This window comes from Hibiscus syriacus, unplaced genomic scaffold, assembly GCF_006381635.1.
Source record: "Hibiscus syriacus cultivar Baekdansim isolate YM2019G1 unplaced genomic scaffold, ASM638163v2 tig00110831_pilon, whole genome shotgun sequence".
NCBI classification, from domain to species: domain Eukaryota; kingdom Viridiplantae; phylum Streptophyta; class Magnoliopsida; order Malvales; family Malvaceae; genus Hibiscus; species Hibiscus syriacus.
Window position 1 is genome coordinate 5,939,981 of NW_024062882.1, and position 15,571 is coordinate 5,955,551.

Below are 15,571 nucleotides of genomic sequence, written 5' to 3' on the forward strand. Positions count from 1 at the left end.
AAACTAGCATTTGTGTGACACTCGGGAAATAACTAGGACACCCGAGTTACTTTAGCAGCAGGGTGATTGTCTTGTTATCAGTATGTCCAGATACCAACTAGTGCCAAGGCACTTCTTTTGCCAGTTGGGCACAGATGCCCCGAGACTCTTCGGAATAAGTTAGAGGTGTACATTTCCGATACAGCTCCGGATCTCACCCCATATATCCGAAGGGTCAGGTGTACGTTTCTGATGTAGTTTTGGATCTCAACTCAGGTACCTGGGGATATTCCTGCAAGATAGAGGGGTGCTTGAGCTCCGAGATGCAGCCCCTCAGTTGCACCATATTACCTTCCACGACTTTATGTCTGTTGTGTTGTATCATATATTAGTATCTGGCAGGATAGAGGGGTGTGTGAGCTCCGAGATGCAACCCCTCAGCTGCACCATAATATCTACCTTAGCTAGTGTATGAGTCACAACATAATCAACATTGCATTCAGATAATGCACAATAGAATCAGTAGTGCATTCAGATAATGTACAATAGAATCAATAGTGTATTCAGATAATGCACAGTAGAGTTAGTATGGCATTCAAATAATGCACAGTAGAGCCAGTATCGTATTTAGATAATGCGTAGCGGATTCATATATTAGGGTTAGAGACCCCTACTTCAGAGATAGAACAGCTAATCCTTAAGTAGATAGCGTTTGATCTAGATCATGCATGAACCTACTGCTTAGAGCCACGTCTTCAGCATGCTTACGTTTATGAAATTCTTATGCTGTTCTAGATTAGCGATTATACTGTTAAGCCTTGTAAACTCAGCCTTCGGATGTTTTCGCCGGCATGTTAGTAGCATGAGCAGTTCGTGGAGCACTGTCGCTACAGGACTTCCAGCATCTCTTTCAAATTATTGTACCATAGTTTAGCGAACATATGCATTCATAGTACCTTATGTATTTAATTTATTAAACTCATAGTTGTATTATTTTGATTTTAAATTGTGTGTCACGGAGCTCTAGTTTTGTAATTGGTTTTTTGATAACGGTATGTATGTTTTATTTATGATACCATTCAGTATGTTTAAAAAGAAAACAAACATGTTTTGAAAATCAGGGGTTGTCTCGGTAGCCTAATGTGGTACTTTAGGCCCAATTGGGTCTAGGGTGTTACATTTTGACCCATGTGTTTGTGTTTGTGGCGATAAAAAATGGTGAAAATACAAGTTTTAAGCATCAGGTAGTTCAACGATTCTTCGGCTAGCATTAAACAATCCAGGCAGATGATTAATGGTCCAGGTAAGCCTTCCATAGTTAATATGAATGGCTATTAACGTCGAGTGATTGATTTGTTACATATCGATAACCTTAGTGATCAGTTTGTTACTTTTAAAACTTCAATAAAAAAATAAAATTTACTCAAATATTAATGATCATTTGTGTAGTTTTTTAAATGAATGTATAAAAATATAATGCTTGGTAACTTGTTTTGTTTAAATTCTTTTACCTAACATATAAAATTTATGTATTCGAATATGCTTTAATCTTTTGGTCTATCTCAGGTCGAATGAATAGAGGATCACTGAGAACAAACATAATTCTAAACTGACATCCTAAAATTAATCAACAAAAAATACAAAAATAATCACTAGATAATATATTAATTATTAATATTATAAGTATCATAAATATAATGCTAATAAAAACATATTAAATATTAAAATACCATCAAGTATTTAGTTGTTTGTAACACCATTTAAATATTGAATTAATTTAAAATAAATTAATAAATGTATATCTTAAAATAAATAATTAGCTACCTAATTAAAAAATATGATATAAATAATTAACTTTAATCCCTTAGAGTATGTTGGTTCACGGAATGTAAAATTACTTTTGAAAATAAGATCACTGGAATGTAACAATACTCTGAGAAAGGATTACTTATATGCATGTTTTACGCAATTATCCTTGTAATATATGTTTTTTTAACAAGTGAAACTTTAATATTAAATTATAAATATTTAAATAAAAATATTTTAATTATTACCCTATCCAAGTTTAAAGAAAAAACATTTAACATATAATTAATATAATTAGTAAATCAAACGTATATTTTTAAATAATTTTTATAAGTATCATATTTATTTATATAAAAATATAATATAATATAAAAATAGTATTATTGTCTCAAACAAATATATTATTTTTTAATATATAATATCTACTTTTTACTAACTCAAAATTAAATATTATTTTAAATAATTACTTTTTTATAATAATAACATTTTCATCTCATAAAATTACAAAATGATTAATATAAAAAATATGAAATAATTTTAACTACTCAAATTTATTAATATATTACTAAATTAAATTATTTTTATATTATTATTAAGTTTATAGTTTTGATTAAAGCATAAAGAATAAGATTGAGAATGACTCATATAAAAAGAATGCATCATTTTAGGGTATCTATGTCCAAAGTGGTGAGAATTTTTCATTACTTAAAATTTTATAGGTACAGACATTCTAACCATTTTAACCAAAAAATGCTACTATTGGTAATAAGTTATTACCTTATAATGATCTTTTTTGCGAACATAACAGGAGAATACAATTCCGAAAAGATTATTTCCCGTGATAATGATCTTTTCCGTTAACCTAACGCCCCCTAAGAAAATTGGAGAGAATCACATTCCTACAATTTGATAAAAAAAAAAGTATTACTATTGATAATAATTTTTTTCATCGTAGTGGAAATCACTTCAAATTAAACATGGGTATAGATCTTTTCTATGAACCAAACAACCCCTAATAATGGAATCTATTAATTTTGTACATATTAAAAACTGCGTATAATAATTTTATTTTTAACATATCAATTAATAATAAGTTAACTTTTTATTAGTTTGAGTGATCATATGGGTAGTATATGTTTAAAATATTATTAATCATTTGACAATGAATGTTCAAACACCCTTATAAAAAGGGGCATTGAAACTAACGTCCAATGATCCAAAGCATTTTGGATACCAAAATCCAAATAAATGTCTCTTGTAGATGTGTGAGAGCAATGGCGATGAAAGTAATGATACTCAAATGCTCTAGCCACACTTGAAAAAGGAATGGGAAACCTCTAATCTTAATGCTTTTAATTTTGGTTATTAGGTTGCTCATTTAGTTTATGCATGCATGAATTTTGATTTTAAATGATTATGCATTGTTTTTAATCTCATGATTGTTGAAAAATGCTTTATGATGAACATTATCAAGTGTTAATGATTTTTCATAATTTTTAGTTCATCATAATGAATTTTTGTCAAAATTGATTTTCAATGCAAATGATATCTCTCTAACAATTGATATCAACTTTTCAAATGGTTTGATTTTACAAATTTTAAATTTTTGACCTAAATTTAAATGTTTATGTATGTGTTTTATGCAAAAGATATCTCTCTAACAATTGATATCAAATTCTTCAAATGCATAACATTTTTGAAAGCTTTATGCTTCAATAATTAGTATTGCATAAAGTATTTTAGACTTGGATATATTGAATTTCACGTGTTACTAACATGTTTGTTACTATTTGTTGAAATTCAATTTTGTTTAAGTGTCAAGCTTTTAGAGTCAAACTTTGTTTGGGATGCACTTTTTTTTAGGGGGGCTTTTTATTTTTTTCAAATGCTTTTAATGTTAAATTTATCACTAACTCTCCAATGTTATTTTTGAACTTTAAAGTTGAATCATTTTTTATATAAAAAGGGGGAGAAATATGGTTTAAAAAATTCAATTTCTTAATGAAAAAGGAGGAGTTGAACATTTTCACATATTTTCCAACAATTGGTATCTTTTTCATTAAATATTTTATTAAGGGGAAGTTTTTTTTAAAAAATAATTTTTCAAATGTTTTTGTTATATCAAAAAGGGGGAGATTGTTGAACTATATTTTGATATAACAATTAAGACAAAATGTTTTTTGGATTTGAATTGAATTTATTCAAAGTTTTAAAAAATAATTCAAAGTCCTTAAAAGTGGATTTGAGCACAAACTGATTTTCACGTCAAGAAGTATCTATACTGTTCTTACATTATCGATACCTCGTGAACAGTACCAATACTATTCATATGGTACTGATACAGGTAAGAGAAGTATCGATACTACCAGTATTGCTCAAATTCCAGAATGCAAAAATGGTACTGATACCCAAATGGGTACCGATACTACTTTATATAGTAGTATCGATACCATCATGCCCCAACGGCTAGTTGATTTAAAAATAACAAATGTAGTACCGTACTCCCTTTAGGAGTACCGATACCCTCTATACTGGGTAGTTTTGTTTTGCAGATATTTCATCCCAAAACGGCTATAAATCATCCCCAACTACTAGAAACAACTTCATTCCAACATATAAATACAAGTTCAAGACACTTGTAAAAGGGTTAGTACATCTATCCAAGCATTCAAACACAAGAGAAGAGTTTTCCATTCTTATTTTACTATCTCTTGTAAATATTTTGTTCTTGTGAACTTTAATTTGTAAACAACCTACATTTGAGAAGTTTTATTTGTTTACTTCTTTTTACCATTTGTAAAGGGGATTGGTTCTAGTTTAGCCAAGTGAAAAACTAGGGAGTTGTAAAGGTTATCTCTTGATCCTGTAAAAAGAAAAAATAAATTAGTGAATTTGTTAGAAAATCCTTAGTGATGAGCTAAGGTAGTGGATGTAAACTTGGTTGAGAAGTCGAACCACTATAAATCTCTGTGCAAACTTTTTATCTTTTATTTCTCCTAACTCCCTCAATCGTTTTTGCCAATTCACCCCTCTTGCACATTTTTTGGTTGTTCAATTAAGCCTCTTCGATCCTAAAAATTTGATTATTTGAAGATTGATGCAGGCCAACCATAACAACTCCATCCTCATCATCAATCTGGATTGCTCCATATTTGAGCGGAGTCTCTGAAATAATGTGTCGATAACTTAAACATGAAATAGAAGGTCCAAGTTTTTTTTTTCAATTTTCTACTTCATTTGACAATGAGATACATATACAAGGAACACCATGTTTACGGGCCTCTTTGACATAAACCCAACACCATTATCAGTTTGGATAACTTGGCCATTTGAGTGGATGATTATGAAAAATTTGTTAGCCATAGCTTGAGAAAGGTTTTTGGTTGTTCAATGCAATTGTGAAAAGTAAAAAAGTTTTGTGAAGATTCACATGAAGTAAGCCAATTTAAAAGAAAAATGAGCTATCATCAATGATAATTCAATTTCGTGACAGAAACTTTTCAGTGAAATGTCATCTCATAGGCAAAATAATGCAGCATGGCAGAATCTAAGTGTGCCAAATTAATCATCTTTAGCAACGTTTCAGTGATATATCAACTCATTTTAGAAAACTTTCACTAATGATATATCAATTCATATTAGAAAAATGTGCATTTTTCATAGGCAAAATAATGAACCATTTCAGTAAATTTTTAGTGCCCAATTAATCATCTTTAGCATCTTTTCAGTGATATATCAACTCATTTTAGAAAACTTTTCAGTGATGATATATCACTTTATATAAGAAAAACGTTTATTTCTCACATGCAAAATAATGCAGAATGAAAGAAACTTTTCGGTGCCCAATTAATCATCTTCAATAACTTTTTTGTGCCCAATTAATCATCTTTAGCAACTTTTCAGTGATATATCAACTCATTTCATAAAACTTTTCAGTGGTGATATATCATTTCATATAAGAAAAACGTGTATTTCTCATAGGCAAAATAATGTACCATGGCAGAAACTTTTCAATGCCCAATTAATCATCTTCAGTTACTTTTCAATGATATATTAACTCATTTCAGAAAACTTTTTAATAGTGATATATCACTTCATATAAGAAAAAATATGTATTTCTCATAGGCAAAATAATGCACCGTGACAGAAATATTTTAGTGCCCAATTAATCATCTTCAACAACTTTTATGCGATATATCAACTCATTTCAGAAAACTTTCCAGTGGTGATATATCACTTCATATCAACAAAAACGTGCAATTCCTATATACAAAATAATGCACCATGACATAAACTTTTCAGTCCACAAACTTTTCATAAACATATTAATATGTGTATGGTGAAAGCTATTTTATTCATTTGAAGCAAAAAAATCTAAAACAACTTCAGTCTTTCACTTCCAAAACTTGAGTTTTTTGCGAACATGGCAAATATTTGTGCAACTATTTTTTATGATTGTAAATCTTTAACCATGTGTTTCGAAAAAATATTCAACTAGACGAGTTGAAGATCAATATAGAAACAAGGGTTCGATTCGAAAGTAGTGAAAGAACATCTTCGTTATATTATAAATTGCCACTATCTTGCACGAGGTTTCAAATAATCGATGACGTCGACCTTGCTGGTATAATTGAGACATACTTCTATCATTCTTTGTATAATGTCGATTTGTTCGTAGAGTTCGCTGATCTCGACCTTGCTCGTACGGTTGAGGATGATGCTTCCAATTCGAATATCCCACCAACTCAGACAAATGACGAAGAATCAAACATAAATGATGGAGACCCAGAAGCATGGTTCCATTTTGTACGTGAACGACAACAAGAAAAAGCATGGAGAATTGTAGAACTTAATATTACTTCTAACGAGTCTACTAATTACAAGATTAAAGCATCATAATGAATACTACTATGTTTATGATTTTATTTAATGTTTAAGGTGTGTGTAAGGTTAGTCTTATTTACGTCCTTAAGGTAATTGTTGTTTTTTCTTCTTAATGTGCATTTCTCATGGTTCATTGTTTTTTTCTCCATAATGTAATGTTTAATGGTTTAATGTAATGTTTATAGTTCAATGTTCTTTTAAACAAAATTTATTACAATCTGTTTAACTTTTCAGTCATATATCAGTATGATCGTTTGAACTCCTCGCATTAAGAAGATAAAAACAACAACCGAATATGATCACTCAAATCGCGTCACCTCAACATTACCACTTTCTTTTTTAAATATAATATTAACAAATAACTACGAAAAAAATAATATTATTTTAAAGAAATTCTTTACTTTAAGGTGACGAATTTTAATATTTTTCCAATTTTCAATTTAAATTAAATCACTGGAAAAATAATATTATTTTAATAAAACTCATCATTTCGAGATGATAAGTTTATTTAAAATAATATTATTTTTATGGTTATAATTTAATATTATATTTAAAAAAGAAATTCGTAACGCTAGTGACGTGATTTCGCTGGTCATATTCAATTGTCGTTTTTATCTTCTCAGGATAAAACTCCGACAGCAGTTTTATTTATCTGGATGCCCTATTGGGCCAAAAATACAGTGCTGGAAACCTGTGTTTGGGCTTTTCTTTTCTTTTTTGCCAACGTCCGTCCCCCCCCCCCCCTCTCTCCAGTAAATCCAACATCTCTCCTCCGGCGAAGTAACATGGCTGCAGCTGTGGGCAAGGACGAAGAGTATGATGTATGGGGAAAACCCAGAAAAGCAGCTGATGATTTGTACGAGATTAGAGACACTTTTTTCCCTCTAAACCCAGATGATAAAACATCTAAACTTCAACACGAATCAGATCTCGCTCTCAAGCTCCTCGATTCCATTCCTGCTGGTATTTTCTCAAATCGTACCTTGATTCTTCTTTCGTTTGCTCTATTCTCCTGGATTAAGTAAAGTTGCGTTTGAAAATGCTTTTAGTTTTCCATTTTTGGGTTGCAAGCAAATAGATTGGTGTTCTACATTCAAATTTATTGCCCTTTTAATTTGTTGTTTCCATCCTCTTTGCCTTGAAAGGAAGAATGATGAGTTGAAGTTTGTTTGAGAATACTGTGATAACTGGAATGCTTATCACTAGACGTTTATGCATATATTTTGGTCTAAAAGTCTGAAGTTGGCCCTTCTACTAATTCTAAACTATTTTAATTTGAAGTTTTTGTTGATGTTTGTGCTCCAATAAGAAAGTGGAATGCTGTTATTTTGATGCCACGCCATCGCCAAAATGCTGCATTATCCAAATTAGCAGTAAAGTTTTTACTTGGGTTCTGAATTGTAATGCAAGGATTCGATTCATTAATATTGAGGTAAAGACTAGAAAGTCTAAACTGTCGAATTAAAAATAGTGAAGGGACAGAATTCGGACTTACACCTTCATGTTTCTGTTAGATGGGTGTTCCTATATTTCTTTTTCATGTTGGTATAACCCATTGATGTGCAGTGACACCATGGTATTAAACAAGCAGAAATGGGACTGGGAATTTTCATCTTTTTTTAACCTGTATGTTTATATCTATCTTTTTTGCCCATTAAACAATTAACTTACCATTTTCACTACAGAACAAAGAAAATTGCCTGTACAGCGCGCAACATACGAGTATTTGAGAGGGAAGATATTAGATGCTGTACCTGACTATAGGAAAGAAGCAGAGGACCATCTCTCGAAAGCAGTAAGTGGGAACAGAGTGTTGTCTTGGTTTAATGGTTTTCCATAATGCTTGGATTCTGAGTAAGGCTCATACTTTTTATCTAATATTTTCCTTCTCCAGGTTAAACTGAATCCATCTCTTGCAGATGCATGGCTCTGTTTGGGTAACTGCATTTGGAAGAAGGGAGATTTTACTTCAGCTAAGAACTGCTTTAATCTTGCACTTAGCAAGGTTATCACCCACATTAGAGCTTTGACTTTTAAGTGTGCATTTTTAGTTGTTATGCCTTATTTATAGTTCATGACAATTAGTTGTACATTTTGTTTTTGTATCATACAGGGTCCAAATAAGAAGATTCTGTGCCAATTATCAATGCTGGAAAGAAGAATGGCTCAAGGCAAGGGATTTTGTTTCTTTTTTCTTAGTCACTTTTGGTTATTCTGTTGTGCATGGTTTTCGGATACTTAAGGAGTTGGGAATCCAACTAATCTGTTCTTTGACTTAAAATTACCGGCCTTTTGGGGATTATTAGTAGTCAATCAGTCATTTTTAAAGTGTTGTTGGAATGCTTTGTTAGGTGGGTTTTGGAAATTGAGAAGCTGAGCATGAGAACTCAGGCAAAACACATTAGCAAACTTGCACTTTCAAAAGGGAATTTGTTTTCACAGAGAAATTAGGAAAAATAACAAATGTATAAATAATTTCTTTCGTTTACTTGGACCCAACTTGTTTCAACTGAAGAACAAATTGAACATGCTTGATATTAGTATAAGCGTATGGGTTTCTTGATCTTCTGTGTGGTTTAGTTGCTTTTGATTCTTGATCCGTGTCTAGAAGACATTGCTTCCTTAAAGCAGGGTAACCTGCTGCTGGTGCATTCAACAATTTCTATTGGATCCTTTCTTTACTACCAAACCAATAAAATGTTGGATTTCAACAAAGGAAGTCGTTATTGACTTTTGGGCAGCCACACTCTTTTATTTTGTCGGTGGCAATTTAAAGACAATACAACTATCAAGTAGCCAATTTGTTGATGCTTTTAGGTCCTGATATTTCCTCATCCAAACAAACTGTTAAGGTTTTGAAAAGCTACAGCTTAGGTGGCTGAGCATCAGAAAACTGCCTTGAGTTTTACCCCTCATGCAAAACAAATTAATTGACATGGAAATCTGTATCATCATTTGTCAAGCAATATGGTTGCTCTTATTTGGGGATTGTTCCTGGCTTGATCATGAGCAAAGGTGCTTCATAGTTTCTAACAAAGGTGTTCCGCCTTTTGTAGGTGCCGATAATCAGTCTGCAATGGTTGAGGAGAGCATTCAACATGCTAAGGAAGCTATAACTTTGGATGTCAAGGATGGTTATTCTTGGTGTAAGATTCTTCAAACCTGTATCATGCTTTAAACCATACAGCCTTCAAAATGAAACAGAGTATGTAGCAGGCCTGCTTTTTCAGCTAATTTTAAATTTTATTAGGGATAATGTTCAAATGTACCTTTTCACAAGATTGGAACTCCAAAATTTACCTCTACTATTTTTTTGGGTGTTAGTTTATGTTCTTGTACATTTTGTCACATAGGGATGAAAAAGAATATTGTCAAAGATTTCATTTTCTTATGAATTGCCCGTCCAGCTCAGTTGGTAGAGCGCAAGGCTCTTAACCTTGTAGTCGTGGGATCGAGTCCCACGGTGGGCAATTCATAATTGCCGGAGGTCTTCCATGGAAGTTGCTCTCAACCTAGCGTTGGGGGCAGCCTACTACCCTATCTCCCCCTTACCGCATTACATATGGGAATAAGGTCAGCTAATTTATTTCATTTTCTTATGCTATTATTTTTTAACATAAAAATAAAACATAATTTATATATTTTTTTGAATCCAACTATGATAATATGTAAAGTGCCAATGAGCATTTTTTTGGTTTGAGGTAAAAACGTAATTGGATTCTGCAACCTGAAAGGGTGGGTTCTGTTCCTAATGCAGTACTTGACCGCTTTGGTTTTCCTCAATACCAAATTCCGTAGTTGACTTCAAGCACATGTATGCCTGGTTTTCATTTCTTGTTTTATGTGCATGTTAGAAAATGTAATTGTTGCCTTTACCCTTAATTCTTAACGGTGCGAAATGTGAACGCTGATTCCCAACAGTGGCGATTGCAAATGGTTTCGAAGGTGGGCAAGTGCCTACACTGAAATCCGAATTTATTTATGTTAGTTGTTCATTTAATTTTACTGAAGGTGCCCACCTTGAAATTTTATTTGTACCTATCCTATGCGAAAAATTTACATAATTAGTATATATGTGTCCACCCTCAAAAATATTTTTGGATCCGCCACTGATTCCCAACGTGGAATAATTTTCCTATGACAGATAATCTGGGAAATGCTTGCTTGACAAGTTTTTTTGTAACTGGAACTTGGGATCATAGCAAACTTCTTCAATCCTTAAAAGCGTACCAAAATTCTGTAAGTTGGTGGCTTCAGAACTTCAGTGCATTATTCAATTGTTTAGGCTTATCATATGATTGTCAGTGTGGCAACAATAATGTTTTTTCTGTATTGGTTTGTATTTTGCTTTTTTTAACATTATGTAATTATGTGACAATGTAGTGATGTTACGTTATGGGATGTGGTTTAATTATTGTTTACATGTGACAGGAGAAGGATGAAAAAATGAAGTCAAATCCGGACCTGTATTTTAATTGTGCAACAGTGAGTTTACTACTTAATCCACCATTTACTTTGATCCCTTTGTCTGGAAAGATGAATTATGAGAATGAAATGACCTCCCATGCACAAATTAGTCAAGATTTAATACTGATATTTGAAAGGTATGAAAAGACGAATTTTAAATTCACAAGCACCTATATGTATTTGAAATTCACAACTAAGCAGGCTCCTAGCAAATCCATAAACTTGAAAAAGATTCATGAAAGTAATATTTGAATGTGTTTTATCACACTATTGCATTAGCCCTTAAATTCAAATTCTTTCTTTCAAATCCTAGTAATCAAACAAAACCTGAGAGCCTTTTAAATTATTTGTGCCTGATCTCTTAGAATTCCTGGTCTCTCTTTATGACAAGTGACTAATTACATTGGTATATTGCTCCCTTTTCAGTTTAAAAGATTGACGGGCTAAAAAAATTACTCTCTTGTCAGATGAAATGTGTGTCTCACTTCAATTTGTCTCTTGTCAGATGAAACGTGTGTCTCACTTCAATTTGTTAACTATCTTATGCAGTATACATGTCTGATATAAGATCTACTTATTCACTTAATAGGATATGCTGCTGCTGGTCATTTCTGCTATGGATTTGATGAACTTTCTACTTTCAGGTAAACAGATATCTAGAGAATTATGATAGGGCTCTTGCTGGATTTGAAGCTGCTGCCTTGAAGGATCCAAGTCTCAATGCATCTCAGGAGGTTGAAAAGATGGTCAATCTTCTTGACAAACTGGAGAATTTGCTTAGGGTAATGTATTTTTTTTCTCTCTAAGAAGCCAAAAGAATGGTTATGGATAAATGCTGAATCAGTTGTCTTATGCAATGGCCCTTATTCTGGTGATTCATTTTCAACACTTTTCCTTTATGGAGAAATTACTCCCCACATTCAAACCAGCTTATGAAGATTTGCTTCTTTTTATACACAATTTCTTGCCAGATCTCATTACCACTTAAAATGCATATTTTGAACAAGTTCCACTGTAGAAGCTTGCAATGTATATTACATGTACAATTCTAAATGTCATTAGTATTCACATTGAAATAGGATAAAAGAAGGATGAGGTAAAAATATTAATTCATAAATGTTCTTATGTCCGTCAGTATTCAAATAATCTCGAGCATTAATGTGAAACAGAAATTTTTATGAAATACGTGCAAACATTCATTATAGATGCACATGTCTATATTGAATGCGTGAAAGAATATATAGTTGGATCCAATTTTCTTTTGATATATTTCTTGGGTATAAGAGCAATGCTGTACTTCTTTCCTTTTCTTTTTCATTTTTAAAACCTGCTTCCTAAGCCTCATTTTCAAAGGTTTAAATATGCTAGGGGTCGATATACTATCTCAAAATTTAAAGTGTAGTCCCTATACTTTTTTTGTTTGTAAAATTGAGTTCTTATTCTATTTTTTATTTGACAATCTTGGTCCTGCCCTAACTTTTGTTCAATTTTAGTGTTAATTGCTGACCTGGCAACTATCTTCATTTAGAGATTTTTATCAATTTGACCCTTAATCTTTAAAAATAAATAATTATTATCGTTAATTGAACAATACAATTTTCAATCATCTACATTTGCAGCTTTTAAAGGTCTAATGGATTAATTGCAAGTGTATAGGACTAGAAAATATAACGGCAGAACTAACAGAAGTTAGGGGAGAGACCAAGATTTTCAAATAAAACTAGTCAATGTAGCAAAAATAAGTATAGGGACTAGATTTTTAAATTTTAAAATAGTACAAAGAAAAACCTTTGACATATTTAATCCTTTTTCAAATAAACTAATATGTACCATTCATTCCTAATTGCCTAATATAGTGATGCAGAACAGGTAAGCAAAAAAGCCAGATAAATGGTGAACAGAGAAAACTATAGAGGGTGATCAAATAGATGAATCTATTGAAAGATAGAATAATTGGTAGAAAAAATGGAGAAACCATGAAGCCAATAGTTTAAATCTTAAAATCCTAATTATCACAATTTAGGGACTTCTTGAAATTGAGAATAAAATAAGCACTTATAGGTATTTTCCCTAAATTTAAAGGGAAATACAAAAATGCTGAATATATCCCTAAACCCTTGTATCATAATGATTTGGTAATATAAGTTAGAAGTGAACCTCAATAGACTACAATGCTATGTGAATCATTTCAATATTGAAGCCTTAGTTTCTTTTAATATATTTTGCATGTAAAAACACTTGTGGCTTTTCCCTATTAAATCTCATCAGAAAAGCAAATTAAAGTTGCCATTTAAAATGAAAGCATAATTTTCTCGCATATTTGTGTATTCATCTGGTACTTGGAAGAGACAAGGGATAGGGGGATGGTTTCCAACAATTTTGATTCGTTGTCTACGGTTCTATTGATGTCTCTTCTTAATGGTCTTGTGAACATCTATTTCCAATTTGTTGGCTTTTCATTCCACTCACATTGATAATGCTACATGCTTTCATAGGTTTGTTTTGATAATGAAGAGTGCATAACGCAAAACTTATTTTGTGAAATCGCTAGTGTAAATTATAGTTTCAGTGATTTGGCTATTGGCTATAGGCTATGGCATCATGAGAGAATACTTGCTTTTCCTTACTGGTATCAGTTAACATTCTGTGATGGTTGTGTAATATTATTTTCCACTGAAAATTTGATAGATAGGTTTATACAGGGACATTCCAAGGCAAAAAGACTTGCTTCATCAACAATTGGTGCTGTTAATTGTAAGCGGTCTGATCTTTCTACTGTGTTTTGGTCGTTTGTTCATATTAATCTAAGTGAGCTGCTTACCAAAATTATTATCAATTGGAATGCACTGAGTACCTTTTATTTGCATTTTCTTGTGTTAGTGAACTCCTCGTATAGAAAGGCCACTATAGATGTGCTATCAGAAGGTCTGAATAAAGCAGTTGCTGTACAGGGAAAAGTGCTGTTGTTTGTTAAGCATGAGAATATAACCCCCCTGTACGAGTTCTACTTCACATCTCCATTTGTTCTATTTATTTTCTTTTTGTAGTGCTTATAAAGTTATATATACGTATCTAACTTGTATGATTTTTCTTTTTAAGCCATGATCTCAAAATTATGGATGTAAGCAGTAAGCACATTGAATGTCATTTGTGTTGTTACTCTAAAAATGTCATATGGTATATTTTGCTAATCATTAAATGGACTTCCACAAGCAGAATGCTGGCCTGCAATGTTGCTGCAGACTTAATTGCTATTGGGGTTTCTTATGGTTTAAAAGTAAGTTCAATGTGGGATTTATGTAAAATGTTAGTGCTACATCTTGAGATCATAGATATATTATGGGCAATGTTCGTTCGGCTTTAAGACTATTTTAGATCTTTAAAAGATGTAACAATTTCAATATGATTTTTGGGTTTTCTGGCTTAGGTTGCTTGAGGTTCTGATTCTTGTAGGTTTGGATTTTTAGTTGTAAAATGTGGCTTTCTTTTGTTTTAAACTAATAGTTTATTTTCCTTTCCTATCTGTTGAATTCTTAGGCAAAATATGAGAAATTTATTTTGGTTTAGCAGTTACTATTTGGTGTGCGATTCAAATCAAAGTTGCTTTGTTCTATCAGTATATGGCATACGCAACGATACGGTAAGTGTTCTGCTTCACTGCTTACTTCGACTCAAGCCTCGATGCTATTTTTTTCCTCCTGTTTCAATTTGGTTCTGATTATTAGTCATCCAGAGCTGTGTATCTGAATCTATCAAACCTTCTGGTCGCAGATTAAAGAAGGAGATCAACTCACTTTGTTGGATCCTCATTTTCGCCAGGTCGACTTTTTTTGGAAAGGAAAGGTATTTTCTCCTGGAGTTTACTCTCTTTTTTTTTCTGGTTGGGAAGGGCTCAAAATATGAACATGCTGTAGTATTTGATGGGGGGTGCAATGATTGCAGTGTTACAAGTTCAAGTCGATTCGTGTTGATTTCTTGGAGCAAGTGCTCGTAAACGGAAAAGCTCTTCCCCGTCATCAGGCCATTCAAACATCGATCTATGCTCAACATAAACCATGAATATTGTGTGGAGTTTGATGATTATTTGTGCCTATTGCTTACATAAACCATTTTTATTTTACTTTTTATGTTGATACATACAGGAAAAGATGCAGGGCAGTGGATGTGTGTAATGGCTAAAGTTGTTGGTTGCATGAGAATGAACAAAGTCTTACAGCCAAACTTTGTATTATAGGTTTGAAATTAAAAATATATATATAATTTGTCTTAAAAAAATATGCATGTTATGTGTCGTAGAAACAACATAAACTGGACCATATAGTTGTTGTTTCTGAGGTCATGGGTTCAAGGATTAGTGACTGCAATTGAGATATTGAATTTTCATTCTCAATTGGATGAGAGTATTTAAAACAAATATTACTTTGTAATCATCTTA

General features: G+C 32.0%; 1 protein-coding gene and 1 non-coding gene across 2 annotated transcripts; both read left to right on the top strand.

The window, feature by feature from the left end:
• Positions 1-7,379: 7,379 nt before the first annotated feature.
• Positions 7,380-15,316, top strand: LOC120142700 (tetratricopeptide repeat protein 5-like). The gene is made up of 13 exons (XM_039157216.1): positions 7,380-7,632; positions 8,355-8,464; positions 8,564-8,674; positions 8,783-8,840; positions 9,726-9,815; positions 10,814-10,908; positions 11,101-11,154; positions 11,781-11,918; positions 13,839-13,890; positions 14,017-14,131; positions 14,707-14,776; positions 14,908-14,979; positions 15,079-15,316. The coding sequence occupies exons 1-13, from the start codon at positions 7,455-7,457 to the stop codon at positions 15,193-15,195; spliced, it is 1,260 nt and encodes a 419-aa protein (XP_039013147.1). The 5' UTR covers positions 7,380-7,454; the 3' UTR covers positions 15,196-15,316.
• TRNAK-CUU lies at positions 10,067-10,139 on the top strand. The gene has a single exon. It is a non-coding gene; the product is annotated as a tRNA-Lys (tRNA).
• Positions 15,317-15,571: the final 255 nt, after the last annotated feature.